Raw genomic sequence first — 24,427 nt, 5'->3', positions numbered from 1 at the left:
ACTTTACTCCAGATATGGTGGTCTCACCACCACTTCCTCACGTTACTCTCAGGTATATACTCCAATCTCTCATACTGAAAACCCTCTAAACAAAACATTCCATTCCCCTTCCTGATGACCTGTTGTAACTATGTACAGTAATCCTGCGCCAGGAGGAGGGGATGGTGTGGGTTTCTAACTTGAACTGAGAGTGACAGATTTTATAAACTTGTATTACAGGATATTACAGGTGGACATTCAGATGGTAATCTCAGTAAATGTTCTGCCAAACTCTGAATTACTCAGTACATCAGGACCTGGATATTCGCATTGTGAGTATTGCGTTCCAGATCAATCCCTTTTGCTGCTTAAAAATTCTCCTTTGAATCATCACATTCTCTCAAAAGGTCTCCCCAAACCATCATGTGTTATGTAATCTTTTTATAATGATGTAATGAGTGTAAGGTTTATTATTCGAATGTGTAATTTTTGTATAAGAATGTCTCAGAGAGGGAGAGAATATTCTTCAAGGGGAGAGTAACCATTTTGAGGGGAGGCTGTTGTTTATTGGTATCAATGACATAGGAATAGAAGAGTTCACATTGTTGGATCATTCGAATCTCTTGTGGGGTAGAATTGACCTCCATCAGAAGGATGGATTGTACCTGCACTGAAAGGGAAGAGTTGCTAGTGCTATTCAGGAGGCATTAAACCAGTGAAGGAATGGAGGTAAACTCAAAAGAGTGAGGAAAGAGCCAAGTCTGAGGCTGGTATAGTTCAGGCGTCAAACAGTCAAGGCAGGCAAGGGCAAGGCACAGAATGAGGTAGGACTGAGCAGTTACACTGCATTTATTTCAATGCAGGAGGCCCGATAGGTCAGGCAGAGGAGTTCAGGGTATGGTTTTGAAAATGGCACTGGGATATTACAGCAATTACAGAGGTATGACTTAAGCTACTGGTCCTAACAATTCCTAATGTTCCAAGGTATAGATGCTATAGTAAGGATAGAAAGGGGGCAACAGAGCAGGGGGGTGAGGTGGTTTTGATGAGGGATAACATTATGGCTGGGCTTCAGGAGGATATTCCTGGAAGTACATCCAGGCAAGTTGTACAGGTGGAACTGAGAAATAAATAGTCAGCCGGGAATTGAGAAGCAAATTACCAACAGATAACTTATCTGTAAGAATAGTATGATTGTATACAAGACTTGACCTTTTTTAATTCATTCACAGGATGAGGGTGTCACTGGCTGGGCCTCAAGGGCAGTTAATATTCAACCACGTTGCTGTGGGTCTGGAGTCACATGCAGGCCAGACCAGGTAAGGATGGCAGATTCCTTCCATGAAGGATATTAGTGAATCTCATGGTTTTTATTTTTGCAACAATCAACAATGGATTCATGGTCTTTAATAGATTCTTACTTCCAAATTTTTATTGAATTCACATTCCACTGTCTGCTGTGACGGGATCCAAATTCTAGGCCCCAGAACGTTTCTGGGTGTCTGGATTATCCATCTAGCGATAGTATCACTAGACCATTGGGCAGGGTGAGTGACTGAGGTATCAGTGGGGCAGCACATCAGCACCAAATATCCCATGGTCTCTGTGGAAGGGCTGGGGAGGGAAATATATCCCTGGTGGTGGGGTCTGACTGTAGGTAGCGGAAATTGCAGAGGTTAATGCGCTGTATCTGGAGATTCGTGGGGTGGCAGGTGAGGACCGGTGGATTATATTCTTATTGTGGTTGGAGGGGTGAGGGGAAGGTGGAGGTACAGGAAGTGGAGGATATGCATTAGAGGGCATTGTTGATCACGTGGGAGGGAAATGCAGTCCTTGAAATAGGAATCCTTTCTGGGATGTCCTGGAGTAGAATTGCTTCTCCTGGAAGCAGATATGGCAGAGGCGGAGGAATTGGGAGTACAGGTTCATGTTTTTACAGGAATATACTCAAGGGAAATCAGATGAGCAAAAAGGGAACATGAAATATCTCTAGGAAATGGTTTAAGTAGAATCCAAAGCGATTCTACAAATATATCAAGGATAAAAGAAAAAACAGACAAAGAATACAACTTCTTAAAGATCAAGAAGGCCATCTGTAGAACAACAGGAGATGGGAGAGATACTATGCTACTCTTTTCTGGAGAGTTTGGAGAACTTGATAGTTAACAACAGTGATAACTTGAAAAGTGTCCATGTTACAGAGGAGGTGGTACTGGATGTCTTAAATGGCATCAAGGTGGATAAATCTCTGGATCCTGATCAGGCGTATCCCAGAAATTTGTGGAAAGCTAGGAAAGCAGTGCCCCTCCCTGAGGTATTTATATCATCGTTTGTGACAGGTGAGGTGCTGGAAGACAAGTGTTGTTATTTTAAAAAGGTGGTAAGGAAAGGCCAGGGAACAAGAGAACAGGCAGCCTGAAGTCAGTGGTAGGCAAATTTTTGAAAGGGATTCTGAGGGATAGGATTTATATGTATTTGGAAAGACCAGGAAAGATTAAGGATAGTCAACATGACTTTGTGTGAGTAATTATCTCTTTCTAACTTGATTGAGTTTTTTTGAAGATGTGACAAAGATGATTGATGAAGGCAGACTGTGGACGTTGTCTATATGGACACTGAACGATGTTCCACAAAGCAGACTGGTTAGCAAGGTTAGATAACATGGAATGTTGGGAGAACGAGCCATTTGGATACAAAACTGGCTTGAAGGTAGGAGGCAGAGGGTGGTGATGGAGGGTTGCTTTGCGGACTGGAGGCGTGTGAGCAGCAGTGTGCTGCAGGAATGGATATTCGGTCCTCAAATAAATGACTTGGATGTAAATATGAGATATAGTCAGTGGGTTAACAGAAGACACCAAAATTGGAGGTGTCGTGGACAGCGAAGAAGGTTAGTTCAGAATACAACAGGATCTTGATCAGATGGGCCATTGGAGCAAAGAATGGCAGACGGTGTTCAATTTAGACAAATGCGAGGTGCTGCATTTTGGAAAGGCAAATCAGGGCAGGATTTATACACTTAATGGTAAAGTCCTTCGCAGTGTTGCTGAACAAAGAGACCATGGAGTTCAGATTCATTGTTCGTTGAAAGTAGAGTCGCAGATAGGCAGACTAGTGAAGGTGGTGTTTGGTATGCTTATATTTATTGGTCAATGCATTGAATACAGAAGCTGGGACATCATATTGTGGCTGGATAGGACATTGATTAAGTCATTTCAGGAATTCTGTTTTAAGTTCAAAATCCCCTGTTCTGGGAAGGATGTTATGAATCTTGAAAGAGTTCAGACAAGATTAACAAAGGTTTGGAGGATTTGGGCTACAGGGAGAGGCTGGGGGTAATTTCCCTGGAGAGTCAAAGATTGAGAGGTGACTTCATGTAGATTTGTAAAATCATGAGGGGTATGGATACGGTGAACAGCCAGGGTCTTTCCCCCCCCAGGTTAGGTGGTTCCAAAACAAGATCACATGGGCTTAAGTCAAGAGAGCAAAGATTTAAAAGGGATCTGAGGAGCAAAGTTTTCAAGCTGTGTGTGGTGTGTGTATTGGATGAGCTGCCAGATGAAGTAGTGGAGGCTGATACAATTACAACATTTGAAAGGCATCTGATTGGGTACATGAATAGGAAGGGTTTCGAGGGATACGGATCAATAGCTGGGAATAGGATTCCATTAGTTTAGGATTCCTAGTTGGCATGGACAAATTGGACCAAAGATCTGTTTCTGTGCTGTACATCTCTGTGACACGAATAAATGAAAATAAGATGTGTTCCTCTTTTGTAGAGAGCTAGCAGAAGCACAGATAATTGTATGTGGAGCTGAGAAGGTTAAGCAGTGAGTTTGACCAGCTGCAAATTTGTGTCTAGGATATTTAATTTGCAGAGAGAAGGGAATTGTGAACAATGTCACAATTTTAGTAACTATTTTCAGGTAATTGGCAAACAATATGTGAACATGTGAACAATATTTTATTCAGTAAAGTCTGAGCATCTGGAACTGTCTGATTGGCAGCTGGACACAGACTCGGCAGTTATTCATAAAAAGATTTGGAATTTTACTTTTTAGGGGAAGATTTGGGGGGGCTATGGGCAAATGGGAAGGGAATTGGGACAGATGTGCAGCATCTCCAGAGGGAGAGAGTACAGTCCCAATGGGCTGAATAGCTCCCAGCCCCTGTGCTCTGTGATACTGACCCATTCACTATGAATGATGAAGCTCATCCCAGGACAGAGAGAGGGAGGATCCCACCACTCACCTTACAATGGGTCTCGTGTGATTGATGTCAGCGCAGGCCAATAGGGGGCAGAGGGCAGTACTAGAGGACCAGGTCGTACCAGTTTGTCTTCCAACCAATCAGAGTGAATGAGGGCATCCTCAAGGCTGGAACTAAAGAAAGGCACTTGTAGCAGAGATCTGAGAAACTGGAGGACATGAGATAGGGAGCGTTCTGTGGCTGGTGAGGAATTATATAAATAAGGAAGAGTTGTGAGGCTGGATGAGGTGACAGTGATCAGGAGAGTTGAGGATGGAGGGATTTAGAGTTAGTGAGGATTAGAGTCATAATGTTATACAGCAAGGAAACAGGCCCTGTGGTCCAACCAGTCCATGCCAACCATAATTGCAAACTGAACTAAGTGTACGTGCCTCCGCTTGGTCCACATCCATCCAAATATTTCCTATTTATGTACTTATCTGAATGTATTTTAAATATTGTAATTGTATTCACAGCTACCACTTCCTCTGGAAATTCATTCCACACGTATATATTTTTTTTAAAACCCTTATGTCTTTTCTCAAACCTTTCTCATTTCTTCTCAAAATGAATGCACCCGAGTTTTGAATCCCCCTCTCCCCCGGCTATTCACCTTATCTACACTCTTTCTGATTTTATAAACCTCTAATAAGGTCACCCCTCAACCTCATGCACGCCAGTGGAAAAAATTCCCAGCCTATCCAGCCTCTCCTTAGAACACAATCCCTCCATTCATGGCAACATGCAGGTAAATCTCTCCTGAACCTGCTCCAATTTAATAATATCCTTCCTATAACAGCACAACCAGAGCTGGACAGAGTATTCCAGAAGAAGCCTCCCCAACGTCCTGTACATCCTCAACATAACGTCCCAACTCCTGTACTCAAAGGTCTGAACAATGAAGGTAAGTGTGCTAAGCACCTTCTTAACCACCCTGTCTACATGTGACACAAACTTCCAAGAGTGAAGCCCTCGGTCTCTTCGTTCCCATATCACTACTCAAGGTCCTACTTTTATTGAGTGTAAGTCCTACCCTCGTTTGTTTTGTCAGAATGTAGTATTTTGCATTTATTCCAATCCAAAAGTCCTTCAAGTATAAAGGCAGTAAGAGTATAATTAAGAGGGAAATCAGGAGGCAAAAAGGGGACGTGAGATAGCTTTGGCGAATAGGGTTAAGGATAATCCAAAGGGCTTTTATAAATACATTAAGAACAAAAGGCTAACTAGGAGAAAATAGAGATCAGCAAGGCAGTCTTTGTGTGGGGCTTCAGGCGATGGGCGAGATAGGGAAACAATACTTTGCATCAGTGTTTACTGTGAAGAAGTACATGGGCGATATAGAATGTGGGGAAATAAATGGTGACGTCTTGAAAAATGTCCATATTACAGAGGAGGAGGTGCTGGATGAGTGGCTAAGGAGCTGGCGCAGGGGAAAATGATTCACATTTTTGCATCATTGTGATCTCCTCTGGAGTAGAGTTGACCTGATAAGAAGGATGGATAGTACCTGATTTGGAAGGTGTGTAATATCTGGGCAGGGAGATTTGTTAATGCTACTCAGGAGGCATTAAACCAGTGAGGGAGTGGGTGTGATTGCAAATAGATAGTGAGAAAAGAGGTATGTCTGAGGCTGGTGCAGTTCTGAGGTCAAATAGTCAAGGCAGACAAGGGCAAAGCAGAGAATGAGGTCAGACTGAGCAGTTACACTGCATTTATTTCAATGCAAGAGGCCTGACAGGGAAGGCAGATGGGCTTAGGGTATGGTTTTGAACATGGCACTGGGATATTATGAGTATTACAGAAACGTGGCTCAGGGATGGATAGGACTGGCAGCTTAATGTTTCAGAGTATAGATGCTATAGGAAGAATAGAAACGGGGTCAAGAGAGGGGGGGAGTAGCGTTTTTGATCAGGGATAGCATTATGTTTGTGCTTAGGGAGGATATTCATGGGAGTACGCCCAATGAAGTTATTTGGGTGGAACTGGGAATTAAGAAAGGCATGATCACCTTATTGCGGTTGTCTGCGTGGATTGCATCCGGGTTCTCTGGTTTCCTCCCACAGTCCAAAGATGTGCAGGGTAGATTGGATTATCCAGGCTGAATTGCCCGTAGTGTTCAGGGATGTGTAGGTTGGGTGGCCCTGGAAAATGCAACGTTACAGGGGGAGGTTAGGAGGCTCTGAGCGTCAGTATCGATGTGATGGACCGAATGGTCTCATTCCACACTGTTGGGATTCTGGGATTCTCTGATAATTCTATTAATTTTAAAATAGTTTCAGAAAATAATAGACCAGATTGTCCAATTTAGAAACTTAACTTTTCAAAGGTCAATTTTGATGGCACAAGGCAAAAACTTTCATCTGACCCCTTAAACCTGCTCTGCCATTCAATAAGATCAGGGTTGATCTTTTCATGGCCTCAGCTCCACATTCCTGCTCTCTCACCATAACCCTTAATTCCTTTCCTGTTCACAAATCTATCTTTTGCCTTAAAGGCAAATAAAGTTGATAGCTCAACTGCTTCACTCAGCAGGGAATTCCACAGATTCACAACCCTTTAGCTGAAGAAGTTACTCCTGAACTCAGTCCTAAATCTGCTCCACCTTATTTTGACGCTACGTTCTCTAGTTTCACCCACCCCTGATGAAAATAAACTCCCTGCTTCTATCTTACTTACTCCCTTCATAATTTTGTTTTTTTCCCCATCCAACCTCCCATTATTCTAAATTACAATGAGTATAGAACCAGTTTTCTCAATCTCTCCACATACACCAACCCTCTCAACTCCAGGCCCAAACCAGTGACCCTCCTCTGCACCCCCTCCAGTGCTAAAGTAAGGAGATCAAACCTGTACACAGTACTCCAGGTGTGGCCTGTACAGCTGCAGCATCACCATCCCTCGAGCAAGGAAGCACAATATTCCGTTCACTGCCTTAAATACCTGCTGCACCTGCAAACCACCTTCCTGTGATTCATGCAGAAGGACACCCAGCTCCCTCTGCACAGCAGCATGCTGCAAGTTTTCACCATTTCATCATCCAGTTTGCTGTTAGTCCGACCAAAATGCATGACCTCTCATTTCCCAACATTGTCCTCCATCTGCCAGATCCTTACCCACTCACTCAACCTATCTGTATCCCTGTGCAGAATTACGGTGGCCTCTGCACACATTGCTCTACCTCATCTTTGTATCAAATCTGAGCTCTGACACCGTACACTTGGTCCTCAACTCCAAAACATTTGTGTAAATTGTAAACAGTTGTAGTGCCAACACTAATCCAAACACCCGTTTATCCCCATTCTTTACTTTTTGTTGGTTAACCGATCCTGTATCCATGCTAATACATTACCCATAAAGCCGTGCAGCCTTTATCTTATACAGCAGCCTTTCATGTGGCAACTTGTCGATTACTTTCTGGAAATCCAGATACACCACATCCACCGGGTCCCCCTTGTCCAATGCATTTGTGATGTCCTCAAATAGTTCAAGTAAATGCATTAAACATGAGCTGCCTTTCATGAATCCATGCTGTGTCTGCTCAATGGGGGATAGTTTCTGCCCAGATAACGCGCTACTACTTCCTTGAGAGGTTCAAGCATTTTCTCCACTACAGAAGTTAAACTAATGGGTGTTTTTTTTTTTAAATAGTGGCATCACATTTGCAGCTTTCCAATCTGTCAGATACGTCCCAGAGTCCAGCAAATATTCGGGAATTATCATAAACACATTTGCTATTTTCCTGGCCATCTCTTTTCGCCCCTGGGATGCATTCCATCACGGCCAGGCACCCCTTTTACCTTTAGGCTGTTACCTTTCCCAACACTTCCTCTTTACTGAGAATGATTGATTCTCTGTCCACATCTGCCATTGCCTCCGTAGGCCTGTAAAAATGAGACAATGAGAGTACACAGACAGTATGTTCCTGTTAAGGGCAAGGCTGGGAGGCGTAGAGAATGCTGCCTGTCAAGAGAAATTGAGGCTCTGGTCAAGAAAATGAAGGAGGGATATGACCGGTACAGACAGCTGGGTTTGAGTGGATCCCGGGAGAAGTATAGAGACAGTAGGAGAATACTTGAGGGAAACCAGGAGGGCAAAAAGGGGACAAGCGATGGCTTTGGGAAATAGGTTTAAGGAGAATCCAAAGAGATTCTAGAAATACACTAAGGACAAAGAGTGACCAGGCAGAGAATAGGGACCCTCAAAGATCAACAAGACTGACTATGGAACCGCAGGAGGATGGAAAGATTCTATATGAATATTACACATTGGTTTTTACTGAAAAACGATATGGAAGCTAGAGAATTTGCACAAATAAATAGCGATAACTTGGCAAGTGTCCATGTTACAGAGGAGGATACCCTGAATGTCTTAAAATGGATAAAGGTGGATAAATCCCTGGGACCTGATCAGATGTATCCCAGAAATTTGTGGGAAGCTAGGGAAGTGATTGTTGGGCCCCTCCCTGAGATATTTGTGTCATCAATAACTACAGGTGAGGTGCTGGAAGATGTGTGCCATTATTTGAGAAAGGTGGTAAGGAAAAGCCAGAGAACTATAGACCGGTGAGCCTGAAGTCAGTGGCAGGCAAGTTGTTGGAAGGGATTCTAAGGGACAGGATTTGCATGTAATTGGAAAGGCAAATAATTGGGGAGAATCAGCATGGCTTTGTGCATGGACATCGTTAACATGGACTTCAGGAAGACACAATGTTCCACATAACAACAGACTGGTTAGCAAGTTCAACATCATAGAATACGGGGAGAACTAGCTATTTGGTTTTTTAAAAAAATGGCTGAAAGGTCATTCATCACAGAGATATACAGCACAGAAACAGACCCTTCGGTCCAACCCATCCATGCCAACCAGATATTCCAGCCCAATCTATCCCACCTTCCAGCACCCGGCCCATATCCCTCCAAATCTTTCCTATTCATATACGTGTCTAGATGCCTTTTAAATGTTGCAATTGTACTAGCCTCCACCACTTCCTCTGGAAACTCATTCCATACACGTACCACCCTCTGCGTGTAAACGTTGCCCCTCAGGTCTCTTTTATATCTTTCCCCTCCCACCCTAAACCTATGCCCTCTAGTTCTGGAAGCCCCCACTCCAGGGAGGAGACTTTGTCTATTTATCTTCTTTATCCTGTCCATGCCGCTCATGATTTTATGTACCTCTGTGAGGTCACCCCTCAGCCTCCGACACTCCAGGGAAAACAGCCCCAGCCTATTCAACCTCCCCTTGTCGTGATTTCGACCAGGAGCAGATTTGTCTCCAGGATATTTAGTTGACAGAGAGGGAAAGTAGAAAGTTTGTCACAATTTTTAGTAACTGCATTCATGTAACTGGCAAATAATGCAAGGTAAAAATGAGAAGATTATTTTACTGAGTCAGTTCTGAGCATCTGGAACAGTTTGAACAACAGCTGAATGCAGATTCAACAGTTACTGTCAAAACAAATTTGGAATTCAACTTTTTAAGGAAAGATTTGGAGGGCTATGGACAGATGGGAGGGGAGTTGGGACAGATTTGCAGCATCTGCAGAGGGAGAAAGTACAGCTCAAATTGGCTGAATAGCCCCCAGCCCTTATACTCTGTGATAATGCCCCATTCACTGTGAATGATGAAGCTCATCCCACCGCAGAGCCATCGAGCCATAGAGATGTACTGCACAGAAACAGACCCTTCGGTCAAACTCGTCCATGCTGACCAGATGTCTTAACCTAATCAAGTCTTATTTGCCAGCACTTGGCATATATCCCTCTATACCCTTCCTATTCATATACCCATTCAGATGCGTTTCAGATGGTGTAATTGTACCAGGCTCCACCACTTGTCCTGACCGAAAATTCCATGCATGCAGCATCCTCTGATTGACAGAAGTTGCCCCTTAGGTCCCTTTTAAATATTTTCCCTGTCAACTTAAACCTATGCCCTCCCGTTCTGGACCTGTCTATTTATCCCATTCATGCCCCTCATGGTTTTATAAAACTCAATGAGGTCACCCTTCAGCCTCCAACACTTATGGGAGGATCCCACCAACATGACACAATGGGGCCCAGGTGATTGACAGCAGCTGCAGACCAATAGGAGAGTTGGCGTGATCCTCCAGCCAATAGAAGTGAATGAGGGGTGTGGCCAGCAGGCCAACACGTGACCATGAGCTGTGCAGGCGCAGTGTCACTGTGAGGGGGGGACTCAGTGAGTGTGATGGGAGTGGCATAGACTGGGAGAAAAATGGAGTTTGTGGGTACTGGGGCGGTTTATAAACACATGATGTAGGCTGCTTGACATGAATTACAAGCTCCCGCTAAATAAAAACCAGAAAAAACTGTGGATGATGGAAATGATAAACAACAACCAGAAAGTGCTGGAAAAGCTCAGCAGGTCTGGCAGCATCTGTGAAGACAAGTCATAGTTAACATTTCTGATCCTATGAACCTTCCTCAGAACTGATGTGACTGAGGAAAAAATGTTGGTTTATATGCAGAAGGTATAGGTTAAAGAGTAAATGATTGGGAATAGAGCCCAAAGAGAGAGAGAGGAGAAATTGGACAAAGGAGTGTATATCGATCTGGCTGGGGGAGAGTGAATAGCTGTTTATGGGGACTGTTAGTGGCTAATCACAGTGTGTAATAGCAGGCTATATAATAACAAGGCCTGGTGTGTGGGGTAGGGGGCTAGGATGCTAGGACGTGGGAGAGTTCAGGATCTAAAATTATTGAATTTGATATTGAGGCCAAAGGGCTGAAGGGTCCCCGAGTGGGTGATGAGGTTTTCTTCTTCCAGCTTCGTTAACATGTGGCACTGGAAACACACAGCAGGTCAGGCAGCATCCAAGTAGCTGGAGAATCGACATTTTAGGTATATGCCCTTCATCAGGAATGTGCGGTGTGGGAAAGAGTGCTGAGAAATAAATAGGAGGGAGTGTGTAGGTTGGGGGGGAAGGGAGCTAGGAAGGCAATAGGTAGATGCAGATGAGAGGTAATGGTGAGAGGGTGGAGTGGATAATGGGGAAGGAAGATGGACAGGTGGGTCAGTTCAAGAGGCCAGTGCCGAGTTGGAGAGTTGGAGCTAGGTTAAGGTGGGGTGAGGGGAGATGAGGAAACATTGATGCTGTGTGGTTGAAGGGTCCCAAGGCGGACGATGAGGTGTTATTCCTCCAGGCTTCGGATGGGTCGATTTGGCGATGGAGCCAGCCCAGAATCTGCATGTCCTTGGCGGAGTGGGAGGGGCTGTTGAAGTTGTCGGCCACAGGGCAGTGTGGTTGGTTGGTACGTGTCCCAGAAGTGTTCCCTGAAATATTCCGCAAGTTGGTGTCCTGTCTCCCCACTGTAGATGAGACCACATCGAGAGCAAAGGACTCAATAGGTGAGATGTTTGAATGTAAGAACTATCTCTGCTGAATGTGGAAGGATCCTTTGGTGTCTTGGATGGAGGTGAGGGGAAGGTGTGGGCACAGGTTTTCCACCTCTTGCTATGGCGAGCGAAGGTGCCTGGGAGTGGAGGATGGGTTGGTGGGGAGCGTGGATCTAACAAGGAAGTCACAGAGAGAATGGTCTCTGAGGAATGCTGAAAGGGCTGGGGAGGGAAATATATCTCTGATGGGGTCTGATTGTAGGTGGTGGAAATGGTGGAGGATGATGTGTTGTACCTGGGTGGAATGTGAGGACTTGGGGGATTCTATCCTTGTTGCAGTTGAAGGAGTTGGGTTCAAGGGCGGAGGTGTGGGAAGTAGAGGAGATACGGTGGAGGGTATTGTTGACCACATGGAAGGGGAAATTGCTGTAATTGAAATACGGATCCATTTGGTATGTTCTGGAGTGTTCTGCCAGTTTGTATCAAGCTTCACTGGAACATTGCAGTAAGCATGAGACAGGGATGCTGGCCAGGGAACAGGCTCGTGTGTTGAAGTGGCAGGCAACTGGAAGCTCAGGGTCTTTTTGCGGCAGAACGTACATCAGCCACCATTTCCATCACATCCACTGAGATGCTGCCAGACACCGGTTCCTGTTCCCTCCATTAACAGCTATGCACTCTCCCAGCCAGATCGCTATCCAGTCCTTTTTCTTTCCAAATGTTCCTTTGGGCTCTGTCCCCACCTATTATTCACTCTTTAACCCCTATCTCCTTTGCCATTGCACTGGGAGCTAAATTGCCCCTAGTTTTCAGAGACGTGTAGGTTAGGTGCAAGATAAATATTTGTCTTTACTATTCATCCTGCACTGACTGTGAGTTTTGTTGTGTGAATTCATTTTATGGGATATTAATTGAGACTGGGATCTCAAAAACAGGTTTTTACAGTCAGCAGAGACATCAGGACCTGAATATAATTGGCATTTAACTGTGAAAACAGAAAGGTTTGTCTGTTCTGTCTATGAGAAAATATCATTTAGTGGGCGGCACGGTGGCACAGTGGTTAGCACTGCTGCCTCACCGTGCCTGAGACCTGGGTTCAATTCCTGCCTCAGGCGACTGACTGTGTGGAGTTTGCACGTTCTCCCCGTGTCTGCGTGGGTTTCCTCCGGGTGCTCCGGTTTCCTCCCACAGTCCAAAGATGTGCAGTGTCAGGTGAATTGGCCATACTAAATTGCCCGTAGTGTTAGGTAAGGCGTAAATGTAGGGGTATGGGTGGGTTTCACTTCGGCGGGTCGGTGTGGACTTGTTGGGCCGAAGGGCCTGTTTCCACACTGTAAAGTAATCTAAATCTAATCTTCAATACTTTTGTAAAGCAAAAATCAGAGAGATTGACAAATTTGTGGCTGGATCACCCTTTGGGTGTGTGCTCTGTTCTGGGCCCTGCAGTTGAGGAAGGAGATATTGCCCTGAAAGGGACACCGATTTATCCAAATTGCACCTCATCTCTTTGCAGGAACTGTCAGATTTAGTCCCCAATCACCCACTTCGTAATGTTAACCTGTAAACTCTTTATTTTCAGTTCTCTGCAAGCTACCCATTAAAATTCCTATGGACTAAAATTCCAGCATCTTTTCAGGTGGAATGTTCCAGATTCTGACAACTGAAAATGACAGGGCTGTATTGAGAATGCTGCTTGGCTCAGTGAGTGTGTTTTAGAGTTGGGTGAAAACAATGAGATGAGACAGGGAGAAGGTGAAGCTGAAACTCAGGTTTAGTTCAGGCCATTCAGAAATTCACATGGCCCCAATGGGAATAGCCAATTTTTATGAGATACCTGCTGAATATTTTGTAACAGATTTTAAAGTATAACATGTCAGCTTCAGTAAAGGTCAGGGCTTTAGATTATAATGGACATGCTTGAAGTGAAGAAAGATTGCTAGCTCATTTAAGTTCTCGCGATAGGAGAACTAGCTGAATCTAGAGAGACATTGTTACAGGAGACCTCAGATCCACGGTATTCTCCTCTTGTACAATGTGGGAAATAAGGGATGCTTCCAGTGTCCCTGGCGACAATATGTGCAGGAAGTGTGCCCATCTGCAGTTACTGGGAAACTGCTTTTCAGATCTGAAGCTGTGAATGGACTCACTGTAGCTCATCTGCAATTCTGAGGATGTTATGGACAGCACGTTCAGTGAGTTAGGAAAGGGAATGGATGACTATCAGATCAAGTAAAAGGCTCAGGAAGGAAATGCAGGAGTTCCCAGTGATCATCCCGTTATCAAACAGATACTGTATCCCGCTATCAAACAGATACTGTATCCCGCTTCGGATTCTGCACAGAACAGGAGGAAAGAGAGTGACGGGGATTCAATAGTCAGGGGTACAGACAGGTACTTCTGTGGCCACAGGCATGAATCCAGGATAGTATGTTACCTCCCTGGTGCCAGGATCCGCGATAGCATGGATAGGTTATTGGACATTGTGGAGCTGGAGGGTAAACAGCCAGTGGTGGTGGAATCCTCTCACTATGCAGACTGTGTATCATTTACATTCTCCACTGCTTCTCACTCATGTCTGCTTCAAAAAGAGGGAATCACTGAGAAACACGGAATAAAATGGGGTCAGAGTCTCTGGTATTAAACTGTTGAACACAATGCCCCCATCTTCTCCATATTGGTCATCAAGCACACAGGCCCGCTGCGATCATCTCATACCTTTTTGATATTAGAATAGATGATAGATGATTGATTAATGTTTTGGGGAGGCAAATGAGCAGAGAGGTTTAGTAGGAAATTCTGGAGCTCAGGGTGCAGGAATCTGAGTTAAAAATGGGCTATCCTCAAGGCTGGAATTACAGAAAGGCACTTAGCAGAGAGATTTGTGGGGATCGAGATTACAGAGATAGGGAGGATTGTGTGATTGGAGGATGTTACAGAGATGCTTATGATACCAGAGATAAGGAAGAGTTGTGAAGCTTCATGAGGTGACAGTGATAGGGAGAGTTGTGAACACGAAGACACCGAGAGTTAAGAGTTTCAAAGTTATGTATCATGGAAATGGATCCTGTGGTCTAACCAATCCATGTCGACTATAATTCCACCTAAACTAATCACACCTGCCTCTGGTTGGCCTATATCCCTCCAAATATCTCCTATTTATGTACTTATTCAAATATCTTTTAAGTATTGTAATTGTATTCACAGCTACCACTTCCTCTGGAAGTTCAACCCATAAGTGCAAAAATAGAAAAACTCATGTCTTTTTAAAATCTTTGTCATCTCTTCTCAAAGTGTATGCACCGGTGTCTTGAATCCCCCTCCCATGCAGCCATTCATCTTATCTACATAGAACATAGAACACAGAAGAATACAGCGCAGTACAGGCCCTTCGGCCCTCGATGTTGCGCCGATCCAAGCCCACCTAACCTGCACTAGCCCACTATCCTCCATATGCCTATCCAATGCCCGCTTAAATGCCCATAATGAAGGAGAGTCCACCACTGCTACTGGCAGGGCATTCCATGAACTCACGACTCGCTGAGTAATGAACCTACCCCTAACATCTGTCCTATACCTACCCCCCCCCTTAATTTAAAGCTATGCCCCCTTGTAATAGCTGACTCCATACGAGGAAAAAGATTCTCACTGTCGACCCTATCTAAACCCCTAATCATCTTATACACCTCTATCAAGTCACCCCTAAACCTTCTTTTCTCCAATGAAAACAACCCCAAGTGCCTCAGCCTTTCCTCATATGATCTTTCTACCATACCAGGCAACATCCTGGTAAACCTCCTCTGCACTCGTTCCAGTGCCTCCACATCCTTCCTATAGTATGGCGACCAAGACTGCACACAATACTCCAGATGTGGCCGCACCAGAGTCCTATACAACTGCATCATGACCTCAGGACTCCGGAACTCGATTCCTCTACGAATAAAAGCCAGTACGCCATATGCCTTCTTCACCGCACTATTTACCTGGGTGGCAACTTTCAAAGATTTGTGTACATGGACACCAAGATCCCTCTGCTCATCCACACTACCAAGTATCCGACCGTGAGCCCAGTACCCCATCTTTTTATTACTCTTACCAAAGTGAATCACCTCACACTTAGCTACATTGAACTCCATTTGCCACCTTTCTGCCCAGTTCTGCAACTTATCTATATCCCGCTGTAACCTGCCACATCCTTCCTCACTGTCTACAACTCCTCCGACTTTCGTATCATCTGCAAACTTGCTCACCCAACCTTCTAACCCCTCCTCCAGGTCATTTATAAAAATGACAAACAGCAATGGTCCCAAAACAGATCCTTGCGGAACACCGCTAGCGACGGCACTCCAAGATGAACCTTTGCCATCAACTACTACCCTCTGTCTTCTTCCAGCCAGCCAACTCCTAATCCAAACCTCCAACTCACCCTCAATGCCATACCTCCGTATTGTTTGCAGTAGTCTACCATGGGGAACCTTATCAAACGCCTTACTAAAATCCATATACACCACATCTACTGCTTTCCCCTCGTCCACCTCCTTAGTCACCTTCTCAAAGAATTCAATAAGGTTTGTGAGGCACGACCTGCCCTTCACAAAACCATGCTGACTATCCTTGATCACATTATTCCTATCCAGATGTTCATAAATCCTATCCCTTACAATTCTCTCTAAGATTTTGCCCACAACAGAAGTGAGACTCACCGGCCTATAGTTACTAGGGTTATCCCTACTCCCCTTCTTGAACAAGGGAACCACATTTGCTAGCCTCCAATCTTCTGGCACTACTCCTGCAGACAACGAGGACATAAAAATCAAGGCCAATGGCTCTGCAATCTCCTCCCTTGCTTCCCAGAGAATCCTAGGATAAATGCCATCAGGCCCAGGGGACTTATCTATTTTCACCCTTTCCAGAATTTCCAACACCTCTTCTCTACATACCTCAAAGCCATCCATTCTACTTAATTGTGACTCAGTACTCACATTGACAACAATGTCCTGTTCCTGATTGAATACTGACGAAAAGTATTCATTCAGTGTCTCCCCAATCTCTTCAGCCTCCACACGCAACTTCCCACTACTATTCTTGACTGGACCTATTCCTACCCTAGTCATTCTTTTATTCCTGACATGCCTATAGAAAGCCTTAGGGTTTTCCCTAATCCTACCAACTAAGGACCTTTCATGTCCCCTCCTTGCTGCTCTTAGCTCTCTCTTCAGGTCCTTCCTGACTACCTTATAACTCTCAATCGTCCCAATTGAACCTTCACGCCTCATCTTTACATAGGCCGCCCTCTTCCATTTAACAAGGGATTCCAATTCCTTATTAAACCACGGCTCGCTCACACGACCCTTTCCTCCCTGCCTGACAGGTACATACTTACCAAGGACACTCAATAGTTGCTCCTTGAACAAGCTCCACATATCAATTACACCCTTGCCTTGAAGCTTACTTTTCCAGGCCACACATCCTAAGTCATGCCTCACAGCATCATAATTTCCCTGCCCCCAGCTATAACTCTTGCCCTGTAGTGCACACTTATCCCTCTCCATCACGAGAGTAAAGGTCACCGAATTGTGGTCACTGTCCCCAAAGTGCTCACCTACCTCTAATTCTAACACCTGGCCTGGTTCATTACCCAGAACCAAATCCAGTATGGCCTCACCTCTTGTTGGCTTATCTACATATTGTGTCAGGAAACCCTCCTGCACACATTGGACAAACACTGACCCATCTAACGAACTTGAGCTATAGCTTTCCCAATTAATATCAGGAAAGTCCCCCATAACAACCACCCTATTACTTTCACTCTTCTCTTGAATCATCCTCGCAATCCTTTCTTCTACGTTTCTAGGACTATTAGGAGGCCTGTAAAAAACTCCTAACAGGGTGAGCTCACCTTTCCTATTCCTAACCTCAGCCCAAACTACCTCTGATGGCGAGTCTTCATCCATCGTCCTTTCCACAGCTGTAATACTATCTTTGACAAGCAATGCCACACCTCCCCCTCTTTTACCCCCACCTCTGACCCTACTAAAACATTTAAACCCTGGAAACTGCAACAGCCAATCCTGTCCCTGTTCTACCCATGTCTCCGTAATAGCCACAACATCGAAGAACCAGGTACCAACCCACGCTGCAAGTTCACCTACCTTATTTCGTGTACGTCTTGCATTGAGGTATACACACTTCAAACCACTTTCCTGTTTACAGGCACCCTCCTTTGAAATTGATGCCATGTTCCTAACCTCCCTCCACTCCAGGTCCTGCACCCTAAAGCTACAGTCTGGGTTGCCATGCCCCTGCAGAGTTAGTTTAAAGCCCCCCCCAAGAGCACTGGCAAACCTCCCACCAAGGATACTGGTGCCCCTCAGGTTCAGGTGTAGACCATCCTGTTTATAGAGGTCCCACCTTCCCCAGAAAGAACCCCAGTTATCCAAATACCGGAATCCCTCCCTCCTGCACCATCCCTGTAGCCACGCATTTAACTGTTCTCTCTCCCCATTCCTCGACTCTCTATCACGTGGCACGGGTAACAAACCAGAGACAACAACTCTGTTCGTTCTAACTCTGAGCTTCCAACCTAGCTCCCTTAAAGCCTGTCTAACATCCTCAGCGTTCCTCCTACCTATGTCATTGGTGCCAATGTGGCCCACGACTTCGGGCTGCTCCCCCTCCCCCTTAAGGGCCCGGAAAACACGATCAGAGACATCACATACCCTTGCACCTGGGAGGCAACATACCAAACGTGAGTCTCTCTCGTTCCCACAAAACCTCCTATCTGTGCCCCGAACTAGCGAGTCCCCGATTACTACTGCTCTGCTCTTCTTCACCCTTCCCTTCTGAGTAACGGGGACACGCTCCGTGCCAGAGGCCTGAGCCCCGTTACTTACCCCTGGTAAGTCCCCCCCCCCCACAAGTATCCAAAACGGTATACTTGTTCTTGAGGGGAACGGCCGCAGGGGGTCCCTGCACTGGCTGCTTCCTCCCAGTCCCCCTCACTGTCACCCATCTATCTGCCATCTTTGGAGTTACTACTTCCCTAAAGCTCCGATCTATGACCCCCTCTGCCTCCCGAATGATCCTAAGTTCATCCAACTCCAGCTCCAGTTCTCTAACACGGTCTTGGAGGAGCTGGAGATGGGTGCACTTCCGGCAAGTCTTTTCAGCAGGGATGTCCATGGCATCCCTCACCTCAAACATGTTGCAAGAGGAACATTGCACTGCCTTCACTTCCATCCCTCTGAAAGTAACCTTTTGTAAAAAAAAACTAGGTCTAAAGAATAGAACAAGCAAAATGCAGCACTTACCTACTTACCACACCGGGTCTTATTATTTAGGTTAGAGGAGGAGGGCGGGTGGGAGACACTACCTCTGTAGTGCCTCGGGTTCTTCTCCTGCGCGCTTTTAAAGGGAAAAAAAACCTACCCGACTGCCCCTCCGGTCTTCGTCACTTTCCCCTGCTGCTCCCGCTCTTTCTGTAAAGAGAGAAAAAAAACACCGCTGTCCGCTACCGGTAAGTAATTTTAAAACAAACTGTCTTACCTTAGCTGCTGCTCACACTCCATGATTTTATAAACCTCTAATAAGGCGACCCCTCAACCTCCTGCTCTCCAGTGACAGACATCCCAGCCTATCCATCCTCTCCTTCTAAAACAATCATTCCATTCATGGCAACATCCTGGGAAACATCTTCTGAACCTTCTCCAATTTAATAACATCCTTCCTCTAACGGGGACCAGAACTGAACACAGTGAAGAGGCCTCACCAACATCATGTATAACCTCATGACAGGGTCCCAACTCCTATACCTAAAGGTCTGAGCAATGAAGGTAAGCGTGCTAAACACCCACTTAACCACCCTGTCTACATGTGACACAAACTGCAAAGACCTGAACCCCTCGGTCTCTTTGTTCCACATCACTACTCAAGGCCTTACTTTTAATTAGTGTAATTAATTAATGAGGCTAAAGGAGATTTTGTTTTATTAAATATAATATCTTACATTTATTCAAATTAAATTCCATCTGCCACATTTCAGCCCATTCACCCAATTGATCAGGATCCCTCTGTATTCGTGGATAACCTTTTGTTACTGTCTACCTTAACAGTTTTTGATGTCACCCACAACAAACCATGCTTTGTATATTCTAATTCAAACCATCTACACACATGACAAACAAAAATGGACCCAGCACCGATTCCTGGAGAACACTGCTGGTCACGGGCCTCCAATGTGAAAAACAACCCTCCACTATTACTGTCTCCTATTGTTAAGCTAATTTTGTATCCAGTTGGCAAGCTCTTGCTGAATCCCATGGGATCGAACTTTACAACTTCGTCTCCCCTGCACAACCTTTTTAAAGGCTTTACTAAAGTCCAAATAAACAATGTCTGCCACTCTGCCCTCATCGATCTTCTTGGTGACTACCTTAAAAATCTCAATCAAGTCTGTGAGACACCCTGTTAAGTAACCATGTTGAGTGTCCCTAATCATTCCTTAACTCTCCAAATACATGAAAATCCTATCCTTCTGAATCGCCTCCAACGGCTTACCCACCACTGAGGTCTACAGTTCCTGGGCTGCTCCTTATACCCCTTCATTAACAAAGGTACAACATTAGCCACTCTCCAGTCATCAGGCAGCTCACCTGTAGTTATCGATTATACAACTATTTCTCCATGGTGCCCACAATTTCCTCTCACCCAAACTGTTCCCGTCCTATCACTTCAGTCACTTGCCCTGTCTGATCAGACAAGAAAAGGTCAGGTGTTGCTTGCTTCCTGATAGGAACATTTAAATATTGATAAAGAACATTTCTTGAACTCATTTAACACATTCTTTACCAACCAAACCTTTCACACTATCGTAATCACCTACTACTATAACCTTATTGTTGTGACTGTATATCGGAGATCTCTCTGTATATTTGTTCCTTATATTCTCCCTGATTATTGCAGCGTCTATCGTGCCATCTGACCAAGGTGATTTTTTTAAAGTTTGAAAACACCATTTTGTTTTTAAAAAATCTTTCCTCTGCGATTTAAATATAAATCTCTTTTTGTTTATTCACTCAGATGTGGATGTTTACCCTGAGGGCAGTTGGGAGTTAACCACATTGCTGTGGGTCTGGAGTCACATGTTGGCCAGACCGGGTGAGGAAGACAGTTTCCTTCCCTAAAGGGCATTAGTGAACCAGATGGGTTTTTTCCTAACAGTCGACAGTAGTTTCATGGTCATCATGAGCCTTTTCATTCGAGATTTTATTGATATCAGATGCCACCATCAGCCATGGTGCTACCATCTAACCGTAATCCTCGGAAGATTGCTCATTTTACTCGTCTAGCAAGAATATCATCTGGCCATTGCCTCCCTTTTTAGCAATGTATTATTTTTAAAAAAGCTCCATCATTCTCAGTGTACAATTTGAGGTAAAATTACACACATGCAATTTCTGAAGCTGGAGAGGGATTACAGAGACAGGGAGGGATGTGGGTCTAGTGGGGGATTGTTGTCCAAACATCACTGTGGTGTACATGGACTGCAGCATTTCAGGGCGGCCGTTCACCACCACTTTCTCCAAGACACATAAAGGTGGCCAATAAATACTGGTCTGGGCAGCAAAGGCAACCTCCAGTGAATAAAACCGAGCAGTGACCTCTCCCAGCTGACTGGTTGTGCAGGTATAAACCGCTCGGAAATGCAGCTTGGAGAAAAGAGAAACAAACAGTGACATTTCACAGCTGCCCTCAGAGAGACCTCTCTCTTTGAGCTGCTCACAGCCGAATCAGCTCAGTGGGTTTCAGTCTCTTGAAACATCAATTTTAGACGGTTTTATTATATTAATAGTGAGAAAGGGGAGGGTTTCTTTTTTATGTCTTTCGGTCTGCTGTTTAAATGTTTAAAATATAAAGCGTAAGCATTAAGTTATTCTCGGGCAGTATTTTTCGAGCAGTAAGACTGTGCCTTTGTCTTGGTCTGTAGATTGTTAAGGCGGAGAGATGGCCTGTTGTAGAGTGGCGTGCTGTTCCTGTCGGATGTTGGAGATTAGAGAGAGTTTCAATGATCCTGATGATTGTGTCTGCAGGAAGTGTGTTTGCAAATCCTATCAGATCACATGGATTGGTGGAGGAGTGATTAAAGGCAGTGAGGTATTGATAGGAGCCGGGGGGTGTGATAGGTGGCAGTCTCAGGATTACAGGACACTGCAGATACAGTCAGGTAGATGGGTTACCTCTAGGAAAACTAGGAGGGGTAGGCAAGTACTGCAAGAATATCCAGTGGTTATCCCCAGCTCAAACAAGTGTACTGTTTTGGAAAATGTAGGGGATAATAGACTTTCAGGGGAATATAGCACTGACTGCCAAGTTACTGCAACTGAGACTGGCTCTAACATAATGTAAGGTATACCCAGTTCCACGCAAACGATGGTGTTAGGGGACACTCTAGTCAGGGGCACAGTCTGCCATTTCTGCAGCTGACAGTGAGACATCAGAATGGGGTGGTGCCTCCCTGATGCTAGGGTCAAGGATGTCTGACAGAGGGAGCAGAATATTCTCAAAGGGGAGAATAGCCAGTGGGAGGACATTGTACATTGGTACCAATGGCATAGGAAGGGGAAAGCATGGGGTCCTGATGAGCAGGGAGATTTGCTAGTTCCACTCGGGAGGCATTAAACCAGTGAGGGAGTTGGGGTAAACCTAAAGAGATAGTGAGAAAAGAGGGATGTCCGAGGCTGGTACAGTTCAGATTAGACTGTCAAGGCAGGCAAGAGCAAGCCACAGAATAAAGTGGGACGGACCAGTTACACTGCATTTATTTCAGTGCAAGATGCCTGACAGGTCAGGCAGATGGGCTCAGGGAATGGTTTTGAACATGGCACTGGGATATTATAGCAATTACAGAGGCATCACTCAGGGATGGATAGGACTAGCAGCTTAATATTCCAGGGTGTAGATGCGATAGAAAGGGGGCAACTGTACAGGGGGAGTGGCGTCTTTGATTAGGGATAACATTACAGCTGGGCTTCGGGAGGATATTCCTGGGAGTACATCCAGGCAAGTTACTTGGGTGGTACTGAGAAATAAGAAAGGGATAACCGTCTTACTGGGATTGTATTATAGACTCTCTCCCAATAGTCAGCGGGGAATTGAGACACAATTTTACCAGGAGACCTCAGTTATCTGTAAGAATAATATGGATGCAATTTCAAGGGGTTTTAACTTTACCAACATAGCCTTGGAGTGCTGTAGTGTTAAGGGTTTGGATGGAAAGGTATTTGTTCAGTGTGTACGAGAACATTTCAGATTCAGTTTGTAGGATGTACCTACTAGAGAAGGAACAAAACCTGACCTGTTTTCTTTATTCATTCACAGGATGAGGCTGTCACTGGCTTGGCCAGCATTTATTGCTTTGTTTAACCGGAGGGCAGTTAAGAATCAACCACGTTGCTATAGGTCTGGAGTCACATGCAGACCAGAACAGGTAAGGATGGCATTTTCCTTCCCTACAGGTCATGAGTGAACCAGATGGGATTCCCAACAATTGACAATGGATTCATTGTCGTCACAAAATTAATTTTTCCAGATATTTATTGAATTCACGTTCCAAAATCTGCTGTGATAGGATTCAAACCCAGGTCCCCAGAACGTTATCTGGGTCTCTGGATTAATTGTCTAGCGATAATTTCACTCTGTCATCGCTGCCTCTTCGGAAATGAGGCAGGGTGAGTGACCGAGGTATCAGTGGGGCAGCACATCAGCACCAAAGATCCCACAGTATTGTGGCTTAGTGGTTAGCGCTGCTTCCTCAGCACCAGAGACCTGGGTTTAATTCCAGCCTCTGGCGACTCTGTGTTGGAGTTGGCACGTTCTCCCCAGTGTCTGTGAGGGTTTCCTTCGGGTGTTCCAGTTTGCTCCCACAGTCCAAAGATGTGTAGGTTAGTTGGATGAACCACGTTAAATTTCCCATAGTGTCCAGATGCAGTAGATGAGGTTTTGGGATGTGCGGAGAAATCTCTGCCTGATGTGAAAAGATCCTTTTCGTGTCTTGGACAGAGGTCAGAGGAAGGTGTGGCCGCATGTTTTACATCTCCCGTGGCAGCAAGGGAGGGTCGAGGGTGTGGAGCATGGGTTGGTGGGAGGGGGTGGGCCTAACAAGAGGGTTGCCGAGGGAATGGTCTCCATGTAACGCAGATAGGGATGGAGAGGGAAATATGTCTGTGGTGGTGGGATCCGACTTTAGGTAGCAGAAATAACAGAGGTTAATGCACTGTATCTGGAGATTAGTGGAGTGGAAGGTGAAGACTGCAAGGTTATAATCTTATTGTGGTTGAAGTGGTGGGATAAAGGTGGAGGTGTGGGAAGTGGAGGGTATGCATTGGAGGGCATTGTTGATCAAGTGAGAGGGAAATTGTGGTCCTTGAAGTAGGAGGCCTTTCTGGGATGTCCTGGGGTGGAATTGCTCCTCCTGGGAGCAGATATCGCAGAGGCAGAGGAATTGGGAGTACAGGATCACGCTTTCATACTTGAAGGAAATCAGGAGAGCAAAAAGAAGACATGAAATAGCTTCAGGCACTGGTTTAAGTAAAATCCAAAGAGATTAAACAAATATATCACAGACAAAAGATTAACTCGACCAGAGAATAGGCCCCCTTAAAGATCAACAAGGCTGTCTATGGAACCACAGGGAGTGGGAAAGATATGCAACTATTTCTTGCCATTTTTTACTGGAGAAGGATATGGAAGCTCAGGAGTTTGGAGAAATAAACAGAGATAACTTGAAAAGTGTCCATGTTACAGAGGACTGGATGTCTTAAATCACATCAAGGTTGATAAAGCCCTGGAA

General features: G+C 45.1%; 1 protein-coding gene across 10 annotated transcripts in view; it reads left to right on the top strand.

Annotated features, from left to right (window-relative positions):
• Nucleotides 1–24,427, top strand: part of LOC148135184 (uncharacterized) — a 275,374-nt gene that overhangs the window by 1,585 nt on the left and 249,362 nt on the right. For 4 of the 10 annotated variants that reach the window (XR_015755441.1, XR_015755443.1, XR_015755435.1 and 1 more), the window contains exons 2-4: nucleotides 220–311; nucleotides 1,212–1,298; nucleotides 22,957–23,065. Coding sequence is in view for 1 of the 10 variants with exons in the window: in XM_087985206.1 (XP_087841332.1) it covers nucleotides 1,283–1,298 (16 nt within the window). In the remaining 9 variants the exon portion in view is untranslated. Of the gene's footprint in view, nucleotides 1–219; nucleotides 312–1,211; nucleotides 1,299–5,034; nucleotides 5,129–19,312; nucleotides 19,413–20,658; nucleotides 20,737–22,956; nucleotides 23,066–24,427 lie in introns of those variants that run through there. The other 6 variants (XR_015755444.1, XM_087985206.1, XR_015755436.1 and 3 more) reach the window with 5 other exon arrangements.

Source organism: Chiloscyllium plagiosum, unplaced genomic scaffold (genome assembly GCF_037043375.1).
Source record: "Chiloscyllium plagiosum isolate Xiang-an unplaced genomic scaffold, Cpla_swu_hap1 HiC_scaffold_51, whole genome shotgun sequence".
Lineage (NCBI taxonomy): Eukaryota > Metazoa > Chordata > Chondrichthyes > Orectolobiformes > Hemiscylliidae > Chiloscyllium > Chiloscyllium plagiosum.
The sequence above is the reverse complement of the archived record's forward strand: the minus strand, read 5'-3'. Positions and strand labels throughout refer to the sequence as shown.